The sequence below is a fragment of the Balaenoptera musculus genome, chromosome 1 (genome assembly GCF_009873245.2).
Source record: "Balaenoptera musculus isolate JJ_BM4_2016_0621 chromosome 1, mBalMus1.pri.v3, whole genome shotgun sequence".
NCBI lineage: Eukaryota > Metazoa > Chordata > Mammalia > Artiodactyla > Balaenopteridae > Balaenoptera > Balaenoptera musculus.
This window is the reverse complement of record NC_045785.1, coordinates 135,190,531-135,202,987: the sequence shown is the minus strand read 5'-3', so window position 1 is coordinate 135,202,987 and position 12,457 is coordinate 135,190,531. Positions and strand designations below refer to the sequence as shown.

Genomic DNA, 12,457 nt, shown 5'->3' with positions numbered 1-12,457 from the left:
GTTTAAAAATAATGTTACATAAAAGAGAAATGCTTAAGACTGTAGGCATGATATTACTCTAACCAACACACATTTAATAAACACCAAACAGTTATGTTTAACATTGTACATACTAAAGAAATGAGATTATTACAATCCAGTTATAAGAAAAATTGATAGGGCATCCTTAAAGGCTAGAAACAGAATAAAGATGTCCTAGATGACATTATATAATTCACTTATATTTCCAGATTATAGACAACCTCCCTTGTATAGTATATTAAGGAATACTATACAAAGGTTAAAGACTGGTGTTAACTATTAGAAGATCCTTAGAAAAAATAACATGAGGTTTTGTCCTTGGTCTTGTCCATTATTTTTGGATTGATGACATGAAGACATGCTTATCAAATCTGTAGATGACAGAAAGTTAGGAGGCATGGCTAACCCAACAAATTATCAAATTATGATTCAAAGTTATTTAGACAGGCTGCAACCTTAGACCAAACTAGTATGAATAAATATGAAGTCCTACCAATTAAGTTAAAAAAAAATCATCTGGAGGAGGGTAACCAGGGTGATAAGGGAAATGAAAGGCATGTAATACAAGGTTTGGTTGAAGGTTATGTGGTAGCAGTCTTGTATATTGAATGACTGCTATGAAAGTAGAATAAAGGAAGACTAGTGAATAGATTCTATATCACAAAATATAGACTATTACAAATGCAAGGTGTGAGGTTATTAGTGCCCAAATTAAGCTGGTAGTAGCAGTAGTAACAGAAATAAAAAGGAAGTTATAAATAAAAGGGTACTGCTGAGTAAAAACCCAAGATCTTTAAATTCAAGTATTTAGAATGACAATTTTGTGGCAGGCTCTATGTTGATGGTAGAGGAATAGCAGTACACAAAAATGGAAAGATTTAATCCAGTTACGACCTAATCCTTACTCTTCAGTTTCAGAAGATCTAGCAGGGATGAGAGACGAATAAACAGCTAAACATGATGTCGTTAAGTACTAATATAAAGATATATAAAGTTCAATAGGGTATAGATAGGGAACAATGAACTCTGATAGCCAAGGAAATTGACTTTTGAGCTAGATCTTCAAGGTCTTCAAGGTCAGATAGGTAATTTGGAGTTTTCCGGGTAGCTAATGCAGAATGATGGAACATGAAGGGCAAGGAAAAGAAATGCTGTGCTTTTAAGCATAAACTAACTGAGAGAACTCAAAGAATTACAAGGATTACATAAAATGATATAGGCAAAGTACTTAGATCAGAGCCTGAAACGTAACAAACAATAAATGTTAGCTATTTTTATCAATATTATTATTCTCTTGGGAGGTGAGGGGGGCAGCAAGGGGGCGAGAGGATCAAATGTATTAACCCAAAACTGGTTAAGTGACTTGATTTTTATTCCCAAAACGGTTATTTCAAAGTATAACTTATAACCATGTAATCTGAAAATCATCTTAACTTTCATGGACAAATAGTTTTTTGTTATTTTTTTCTTTTTGCTTTACTGCACACTTTACAGCAAAAAAAATTTTTTTTTCTTAATTTAAGGTAAAATAGCCCTCATTCACCAATCTGAATTCAAATCAAATCCCTTTTTAGTCCTCGTCCGTGTGTTCATATGCATATCCAAATATAGTTTTTGAGAGGTAAGATATGTTGATATAAGAGTCATATGAAGAAATTTTGAATAGTTATGGATACAGAAATGCCTTTTAAAAAAATATTCAACACAAATACTTAAAAATATTAATTTCACTGTGATTCATTTATCCGACAAACATTTATCTGTGTTTACGTCAGAGAAGGCAAGAGTGCTTCCAACTGCAGGTGATCCCCAGAAGGAACTGATATTTACACCAGATATTAAAGAACAGGCAAGAGTTGAACAATAGAATAGAGCATGCAGTAAGTATAGATGTATACCATGCTTAAGTATCCATCAGAAGATATTAACCCATTTCTAAATAAACCTCTTCTTCACAAGAAGGTCAATCAATAAAATTCACTGAGCATAGACCACTATACTAATATCGTGGAAAGAAAGAACCTTAATCATCTTTCATTCCCCCCTTTTTACCTTGCAAGAGGCTGTGGAGGTTCTGACAGAGACATGTCACTACTGGAAGATGCACTTGGGGGACGTTCCTGCACTTTGTTCTCTTTGTCAGATTCTCCAGATGGCTGATACCCTGGTCTGGTCTAAGAAAAAAGGACATCAAAGTTATCTGACTCACATCATAAAGATATATTCAAGGAGCACATAAGATAAATATTAAGTTGCTTCAACTTTACAAAGATCACGAAATGCAGGAGCTTTTTTCTCTCAAATAAAACCAATTCAAATTTAGTTTGTCTTAAAAGCAGCCATTACAGTTAACAGCAAAATTACACCTGAAATCCAACAAAGGCACCTAACACACTGCATAATTCGGAGGAAATAATACTCTTTCTAAACCTCAGTTTTTTCACCTAATAAGTGGAAATACTAGTAGTACCTACCCTTCTCAGGGTTGTGAGAATTTACTGAAACTTAAGCCTGTAAAACATTTAAAACAGTATGTGGTATATGGTACAGACTCAAATGTTATTCTTATCCTTAAAAACAATAGCAATAGTCATAAAATTAGCACACTAAAGTAGGATATTCTCTAATTTCAACACAGATAACAAAACTAGGCTTTTCATTATTAATACAGTCTAACTTTGCTCAGTAATACAGTAAAAACTAGGCAAGGATATAACAGCAGTGATGAGAGATCAGTAACAATCACTCTAGGAAACTAACTGAGCACTTATTTTCAATCGTATTTATCTAGAATAAACTTCATGAAAGGCCATCATTATTATAAATACTGTCTGAGCATATGTCTGAATATTAGGAATGGTGAGTAATTTTTAAATAGTATAGCAAGTAAGTTTTTCCTAACTGTGAATTACTTCCCTTTGTATTTCTGTCACTACTATTACCTGTGTTTCCTGCATATGTTGATGAGTTGGCTCTTCAAGCAATGACTTTTCTAGAAGCAATTTGGAGTAAGTTTCCTGCAGTCGCCTATTTGCTGATGGCTCAGAAGGAGGCACATTTTTCACTTTAGTAAAGGCTTCTTTCTGTTTCCGGTAGAGCTCCTGTAATCGTTTGTTCTTCTGTTCCGTGGCCTCCTTTTGAGCCTTCTTCTCCTCATTTTGCTTCCTCTTCCTTTCCTCCTGCTGTCTAACAATGTACTGTCGTACCTCATCTGTATCATAGTGACGCTTTTTGGAAATAACAGGGGGATCTTCATTAGCTGTTATTTTGTCAGGTTTTCTTTTTATTGGGCTATGACTCCTAGGAGCTTGTATTGATGCTGATGGCTTCTGATTCTGTAACTCTCCTGTCTCTTGCCTTGCAGCCTGAGCTGCTGAATCCAGCTGTAGGTCATCAAGAATTCCACGAATTTCAACAGGTAAAAAGTCCTTATTTAAGGCAGCATTTTCCTCCTGTTTATTATCTGGAAGAGATGGAACTAATTTCTTTACATTATTTTCTGACCGAGCTCTACTTCTTGAACGTTCTGAGTTTCGTGGAAGATGTCTATGTGAAACATCCAATCTGGGATCCGATTCTGCTCTTCCAATATGACCGCCTACAAAGTATGAACTGTTAGTGATGTATTAAAATTCTATATTCATTCCTAAGGTTTATCACACTAAGGAGAAAATTAGGAATTTCGCTGTATCTTAAACTCAAATTCAAATATCCTATAAAGTCTCCTAAGGAATATCTTAGAAGGAAAGAAAAACAGTAAGAGAAGAATTTCAATACTCTTAGAAACTATACTTCCTCGGCATTTTTAAAAAGTGCATCTTTTGGGCTTCCCTGGTGGCGCAGTGGTTGAGAATCTGCCTGCCAATGCAGGGGACACGGGTTCGAGCCCTGGTCTGGGAAGATCCCACATGCCGCAGAGCAGCTAGGCCCGTGAGCCACAACCACTGAGCCTGCGCGTCTGGAGGCTGTGCTCCGCAACAAGAGAGGCCGCAATAGTGAGAGGCTCGTGGACCGCGATGAAGAGTGGCCCCCGCTTGCCGCAACTAGAGAAAGCCCTCGCACAGAAACGAAGACCCAACACGGCCAAGAATAAATAAATAAATAAATAATTTTTTTTAAAAATAGCCTTTCAAAAAAAAAGTGCATCTTTTAATATTTCTGAAATAAGGACGTATCTTGCTGTTGATATGAATATTTAACTATATGAATAATTACTATTTCTCTCCCATATGCATATTTAATGTTACTATTTCTCTCCCTCACCAAACCCTCAAATAGTTGTTAAAAAACTGACAATGTTATAGGCTGCCACAACTCTCCAATGAATAATAGAAAAAATTAAATATATAGAAAAACAATCATTTTATCATCTAAATGTTTGTTGATGTGGCTTAATTTTAGGCTAAGGACGGTGTGAGTTTATTTATAAGCTAGATGAAAGTGAAGAGGAACAAACACAAAATATATATTGACTTCTATATACCAAATTGCATCTCTTACTGAATCCATTCCAGAAGCTCAAATTCAGGCAAATTTTTGCCATTGGAAAGGAAAGCAGGTTTGTAGGTATTTATATTTCATTTCCCAAAATTAGTGTTCGTTAGTGAAAAAGTAACTGGTTATTTCAAATGGCACTCAAGATGTTTCAAAAAGAAAACAGCAATGGACTTGAGGGTCAAACTAAAGACCTGTGGATCTAGATCAAATTTTGTCACCCACTGACTGTATACCCTTGAGAAAACTCACTTCTCTCTCAGGGCCTGTTTCCTAATCTGTCAAACAACAACAAAAAAATCCAACCTTGTGAATGTCTACTTGTGTTTATGTCTGTGGAGATAAGACAGATTGGACTTGATTCTCTAAAGGTCCCTAAAGGTCTAACAAGATTTGATTACATGATGCTTTGCTATTTATTCATAATGACAGTTAAATGTAATTAATATAACACAAACAGAATTCTTAATAAAGATCATCATAACATCTATATATGGAAATTATCCACAGACAAGCCTAATTTCTTCTTTTTTGAGCTACATTCACAATTATAATGCAAAGTCTTAAGAGCATTCTTAAAAGAGTATTTTCACCTCTCAAAGTACTTACACAAGCAACTTTTAATTGCTTTGCTCAACAATTTTAATGGTTGAGTAATTTAATTTACTAATTTAATTACTCACCAGATTTAGTAGTTCTTTCTCTTCCACTTCTGTCACTTGATGCTATTCTTCGCTCTTTTTGCTCTATTCTAGGTGCAGGTCCCAGAATTTTCTTTACTAATTTTTGTCCATCTCGCCAAGAAGATGTACTTATCAGATGACTGCTACCTAAAAAAAAAAAAAAAAAAATATATATATATATATAGGATTGAATTTCCAACTTAAATTTTAGCTCTCAGAAGTACATCTTAAAAAATCTCCAAACAATAAATGCTGGAGAGGGTGTGGAGAAAAGGGAACCCTCTTGCACTGTTGGTGGGAATGTAAATTGATATAGCCACTGTGGAGAACAGTATGGAGGTTCCTTAAAAAACTAAAAATAGAACTATCATACGACACAGCAATCCCACTACTGGGCATATATCCTGAGAAAACCATAATTCGAAAAGAGTCATGTACCACAATGTTCATTGCAGCTCTATTTACAACAGCTAGGACATGGAAGCAACCTAAGTGTCCATCGACAGATGAATGGATAAAGAAGATGTGTCACATATATACAATGGAATATTACTCAGCCATAAAAAGAAATGAAACTGAATTATTTATAGTGAGGTAGATGGACCTAAAGTCTGTTATACAGAGTGAAGTAAGTCAGAAAGAGAAAAACAAACACCATACGCTAACACATAAATATGGAATCTAAAAAAAAAATGGTTCTGATGAACCTAGGGGCAGGACGGAAATAAAGACACAGATGTAGAGAATGGACTTGAGGACATGGGGCCGGGCGGGAAGCTGGGACGAAGTGAGAGAGTAGCACTGACATATATACACTACCAAATGGAAAACAGATAGCTAGCGGAAGCAGATGTATAGCACAAGGAGATCAGCTCGGTGCTTTGTGACCACCTAGAGGGGTGGGATAGGGGAGGTTCAAGAGGGAGGTGATATGGGGATATATGTATACATATAGCTGACTCACTTTGTTATACAGCAGAAACTAACACAGCACTGTAAAGCAATTATACTCCAATAAAGATATAAAAAAAAAAAAAGTACATCTTACTCAACCATACACATATTTGTAATTAATCTTTTGCTTATCTTACACCAAAGTCAAAAGGTTTACAATCTAATTTTATTTTTAAACTTAAGTCCCCAAAATTAATGAACAGTTTGTTTAAATCTTGACTTACCCACACACCTCAAATACTAAGTGTAAAATGCTTTGAAAGTTAAGTACCAAATACTAATGATTTCTGAAACCTCAAGAACCAGGGCACTGAATCTAACAATTTGGCACAGAACAATAATATGTCTTAACTATAATAAGTGTTTGGTTTACCAAAACTAGCACAGTACCTGACACATAGTAAAATGTATGTCTGCTGAATGAACAAATGACTTAAGCTAAGCATAGAAAAAAAATTTAAGGAAACATATAACAAATAGTTAACAGTGATTACCTTTGAAGGGGATGGTATTACAGGGAATTTCACATATTTTACAGATATATAACAAAACTACATACTACTTTTTAATGCATAAAACAATGACATTCAGAAAGCAAATATCATCAACACTTTAAATTGCCCTCATTATAAAACTTCATAAAAATAAAAGTATATTTCAATAAATACAGCTGTTTACCAAGAGAAAAAATTTTCATTTATTAGCTTCAGATTGTAAAAAAATTAACATTAGACCATTATTTCAAAACAGACGGTAACATAAAAACCAAAAAATGCCGTGAAAGACCATTTACAAAATAGAAACCATTTTAAAAAACTGAAATAAATACGTAAGTGTTTAAATGCAAAGCAATATAAGAAATGTAATGGAAATGAAAATAATGAAGTAGCACTTTAAACCTAATTAAATTAGAAGAAAATACTTTTATATTCATAGCCAAAGCTGGTAAAATTACAATAAAAATCACTCTTATAAAAATCATACTTATACCATGCTTGTTGAAATATCAATGGATATAGTTTCTCTAAAAAAAAGAAAAAATAGTATTATATGTCAAAGTGCTCATTTTCCTTGATCAAATAATCCAAGTAATAGAAATGTATCCAACAGAAAGAAAAAAAAAATAAATGAAAATGTTCACTGTATAATTTTTTATAATATCAGAAGTAACCTAAACATTGAATGGTAGATAGTTAAACTATGTTTCTACTAGAAGGAGTACTGTGTGGCCACTTCAAATTACAATTTCTATAAGAAATAACAGAAATATTCTTGTCGTAAGATGCTAAGAGAAAAAGATAAAATTTTATGGATACAACAGCTACAATCACCTACTACTGATCTTTAAATTACTGTAAGGAAATACACAAAATAATACTAGTACTTTGTTTAAGTAAGGGCAGTGGTTTTTAATCTGTCTTCTTCTATTTTCCAAGCTTTCTGTGATACTATTTTATTGATTTATAATTTAAAAAAAATACCACCCCCTCCCACCCCCGCACAGAAATGCTGCGGAGTGTACAACTTGAGACATTCTGTAGGACGCCTGACAAAGTGTAGCCTTTTATCTTGTTTCAGGATGCATATTTATTACAAGTGCTCTGGTTAAATATTGACAAGTTATATGCTGCAGTTTAGCATTTCGCCTTTGTAATTTACAGAAAGTATTGCAGAAAATAAACTTTTGTTTCATTTTGCAAAAAAAAAAAGAAACTTTATGTTCTTAAGCAAAATGAGAGAGCAGGCTTCTCTTCAATTTCAGCTTAATTTTCTGAATCAGGAGCAAGCAACCACGAATATACTGGGTAGCTATTTATAAATGTTGGCTTCCAAATATGCTGGGTGGTTATTTCTGAATTCTGGCTTTCTGGAATAGTCTCATGCAGTCATTGGTAGAAAAAGAGGACTTTCACTATAGATAAACTCTTAATACAGCTTTAATACAGTTTAATGACTCTCTGTCTTGGTCACTGCCACAGTACACACATGGGAATTAGCCCACCACAAAACTGGATAAATACAATCCAAGATCAGTATTTGTAAGTTATAGTGGTCCCAGTGCTTCACTTCAAACTATGCCCCTGACAACTAATATCACATGAAAAATACTTTGTTATATTTTTTTAATGTAAGAATTAGTGTAGTTTACATTCAGATAATTCATGTTCCTATAAAATTTTATTTTTTTATTTGTATACAGCCAGGGTCATTCTTGTATGACATCTACAGTTAACAATGGGCGTCACAAAGTAAGTTATTTGACACTCTTCTGATTAGTCTATGACCAGAAAAACAAGCACCTGGTCAGAAAACAGTGCCCCGTCACTCCTATTCCCTGTTCCTATAAGACTTCGTAAGTTCCCTATCCTACATTCATTACTCTTTACTGTAACTACATATCTACTCTTTTCCTGACAGGATTATAAGTTCCAAGAGGGCAGGGGCTATGTGCATCCTCCTCACCACTGTACTGCCTAAGCTTAGAATACCCCAGTGCCACACATATAGCAAGTGCTCAAAAATATTTGCATAATGAATGAATGTTTGAATGTCTCCAAACTGAAAGTGACAAGTTCCCAACTTTCTCCACTTTCTCTTGACCCAAATTACTCATTGACTTAAATATGACATACTAAATAGCCATTTTCAATATAGCTAGAAATAACAATAATCAGTAGTAGTGGAATTACACCTAACAATTGAGTGCTTACCATGTGTCAGGTACTATATTGAGTACTTTTGGTATTAACTATTTTAGTTCTCACAACAACCTATGAGAGAAGTAACTACTGCTTTCCCATTTACATATGGGGAAACCAAAGGATACCAAAATTAACTTATTTACCAAAGGAACAAAGCTAGACATGACAGAGTCAGGTTATAAATCCCAGGCAATCTGGATCAAGCCTGAAATGTTAATCACTATGGAACTAGGGAATTCTCTTTTTCCCCCTTCTTGATTTATTCAGAGTCCAGCGTGACCACTACTAGCATGGACTGCCAGACTTTTCTTGTGCAACATTTATTCTCTTACGAGAATGAGTGAAGGAACTTAGCTACAGTCATAAGCCATCCCTTTGTATATAAAAGTTCACTACATAAAAATCATTACCTTTAATCTGGTTAATTTCTATTAAAAATAATGATAGAAAAAAATTGGAGGGGGGCATTATTCAGCATCATGGTGAATATATGGTTTGATGAGTATACACATACATGAAGACTTATCAAACTATACATTCTAAATATGTTTAACTTACTCTATGTCAATTATACCTCAATCAAACACACATATACAAAATGATACATAAAATATACTGAATTTTTGCATGTGTCGAATAATGAGAACATTTATTTCCATGTAGATGCCATTTCACTAATATGTAACTTTAGGATGGGCCTGATATTGAGAAAACCAACCTGTTTTGCATTCTGGACTTGATAACTGTGCTACCTTTTGGACTTTTCGTACTGGCTTGACCACTTTCTTCTCTTTACTTTTTTCAGCAGGTTTTTCTTTCATAGAGCTATCATCTGAAAAGCAGAAACATATATAGCAAATATTATAACAATTGCTACCTACCCACTCATCCTCCCCCACAGTATGAAAAATCTGTGTAAAGTATATGATTCAGGCAGAGAGAGAGAAACCTTCACTGATGCTATTTCTTTGACCCAAAGACTACAATGCCAAGTCCTCTTACAGCAAAGTCTAGAGATCACCGTTACTCCGATGTTAGGTTCCAATTCTTTGTTATCTTTTTCAGGAAATCCTTGAGAAATTCACCCTGCTTTCACAAACTAGAAGACGCTGCCACAGTAATACTTTCCAAGCTAGATCACAGCATTTATACAATCTCAGAGGTGAGCACTTTCACAGACTCCTTTTCATTTAAAAATTCCTGGGGCTTCCCTGGTGGCGCAGTGGTTGAGAATCTGCCTGCTAATGCAGGGGACACGGGTTCGCGCCCTGGTCTGGGAAGATCCCACATGCCACGGAGCAACTAGGCCTGTGAGCCACAACTACTGAGCCTGCGCGTCTGGAGCCTGTGCTCCGCAACAAGAGAGGCCACAATAGTGAGAGGCCCGCGCACCGCGATGAAGAGTAGCCCCCGCTTGCCACAACTGCAGGAAGCCCAAGCACAGAAACGAAGACCCAACATAGCAATCAATCAATAAATCTTTAAAAAAAAAAAAATTCCTACTTAACTGAGACATTCATGACCTTCTAGCGTAAAACTTTATAAAATACTCAATATTCCTAAATTAGGCCCTTTTATGATTATGCTAGTGAAACTTGTCAACGTATTTCACATACACACACATAAGTTACTACTCACTAATTTTTAAATTCCAACCTGGGGAAATAAACAGAACATATAAATTTGAAAATTAATCTCAATCACAGATCTGGATAAATGTACTTTAAAATACATATAGAGCTCTGCATTCTGGGCAAAGAAGAAGTAAATGTGAGTCAAAGGCCCTGAGGCAGGAGCATACTTAGTGTCTAAGAAACAGCAAGGAAGCCAGTGTGAATGAAGTGAACAAAGAGAAGAGTAGTAAGAACTAGGGTCAAGAGACATAACCGAGGGCAAGATCATGTAGGGCTTTATAGCTCATTGTAAGAACTTCAGGTTTTACTCAAGAATAAGATAAGAAATTTTTGAGCAAAGGAGTGATATGACCTAAATTAAATTTTAACAAGGTTACTCTCACAGCTGCGATGAAAACAGACCCATTAGAAGAAGGGCAGAAGCAGGGTAACCAGTTAGAAAGCTACTGCGGTAATCCAACCAAGAGACTGATGGTGGAGGGCTTAGACCTAGGTGGTAGCAGAAAGTGGTTATATTTCAGACAATGTTAGATATAAGGTGTGAGAGAAACAGAGTGATCAAGGATGACTCAAGATTTGGGACCTGAACAATCAGAAAGATAAGATTAACTAAAATGGAGAGACTACCACAGGAATAAGTTTAAGGGGTGTACCATGACCCAATTTAGTTAGTTACCTAGCTCCATTTTTGGATATATTAAGCTTAAGAAATCTATTATGCATCCAGGGGAAGGTGCAGAGTTAGCAGCTGGATATCAATCTGAGTTCAGAGAAGTCTGGCCAGAAACATAAATTTGGGAATCATCAGCAACAGAGCATATTTAAAGTCCTGAGACTAGATGAGCTTGCCTAGTTTGTATATAGATAAACAAAAAATTTAAAAAACAAAAAAGGAAAAAGAAAGGGGTGGAGGAGAAAAGAAGAGAAAAGAAAAAGAAAAAAAGAAAAGAAAAATAAAGAAAAGAGAAGCACAGATCCAAGCACTGAGACCAGGACCTGCTGATGTTCAGAGGTCAGAGAGTCGATTAGGAAAAAAACAACTAAAAAGGAGCAGCTAGACTTAGGAGGAAAACTAAACACTTATGGTATCCTAGACAGATGCCAAGTGAAGAATTTCAAGGAAGAAGTGATCAGTGATGTCCAGTGATGCTGAGAGATCAAGTAGGATGACAAATGAGAATTAAACATTGGATTTAGCAATGTGGAAGTGTGGAAGTCACTGATGATCTTGATAACAGCAGTCCACAGACATGTAGGAGCAAAAACCTAACAGAAGGTTTCAAGAGTAAAACAGAGGAGAAAACTTGGAGACAATGAAGATAAGGCAACTTTCTGAAGTTTTGCTGTAAGTAAAAGAAGAGAAACAAGGTAGTTGCTAAAAAGAGTAGGGCCAAAAGAGGGGTTCTTTTATGATGGTTGAGATAACAGCATGTTATCAAACAGTATGTTGATAGGCATGACCTCGTACAGAGGGAAAACTTGATGATGCAAAAGAAAGAAAACAAGGCTGAAGTAATGTCCTTCAATACACAAGAGCAAATGGAATATAAAACACAAGTAGATGGGTTTGTTTAAGATAGGAGCCCAGGCAGAGTTCACCCACCATATCAAAAGAGAAGGCAGACTATAATACGCAGACCTCTTTAAGAGTTTTTTGACATACATCATTCCACTAGTCTATAATGATACTGTTCTATGAAGTATATAGTTATTATTCCTATTTTACAGATGAGAAAACCAAGGAAGAGAGGTTATGTAACATAGATAGTATAAATAGCTAATATGTGGCAGAGCCAGAATTTGAACCCTTGTAAACTGATTCCAAAATCTTTGCTCTTAACTATTATATTTCCTTTCCACATGGGAAAAAATTTCTGAAAATAGTGTTCCAACAGTAACAGTAGGAAAATTGGACTGGACAGTTAATGCCACAATATTTACTAGCAAAATCTCCACTGGGGCTTACTAG

The 12,457-nt window shown here is 35.2% G+C and overlaps 1 protein-coding gene across 3 annotated transcripts in view; it reads right to left on the bottom strand.

Moving 5' to 3' along the window:
• Positions 1 to 12,457, bottom strand: part of CEP350 (centrosomal protein 350) — a 132,983-nt gene that overhangs the window by 92,848 nt on the left and 27,678 nt on the right. For all 3 annotated transcript variants that reach the window (XM_036844769.1, XM_036844764.1, XM_036844773.1), the window contains exons 8-11: positions 9,573 to 9,686; positions 5,199 to 5,345; positions 2,964 to 3,619; positions 2,074 to 2,195 (exon numbers count right to left, since the gene is read on the bottom strand). In XM_036844769.1, the coding sequence (XP_036700664.1) occupies positions 2,074 to 2,195; positions 2,964 to 3,619; positions 5,199 to 5,345; positions 9,573 to 9,686 (1,039 nt within the window). The remainder of the gene's footprint in view (positions 1 to 2,073; positions 2,196 to 2,963; positions 3,620 to 5,198; positions 5,346 to 9,572; positions 9,687 to 12,457) is intronic.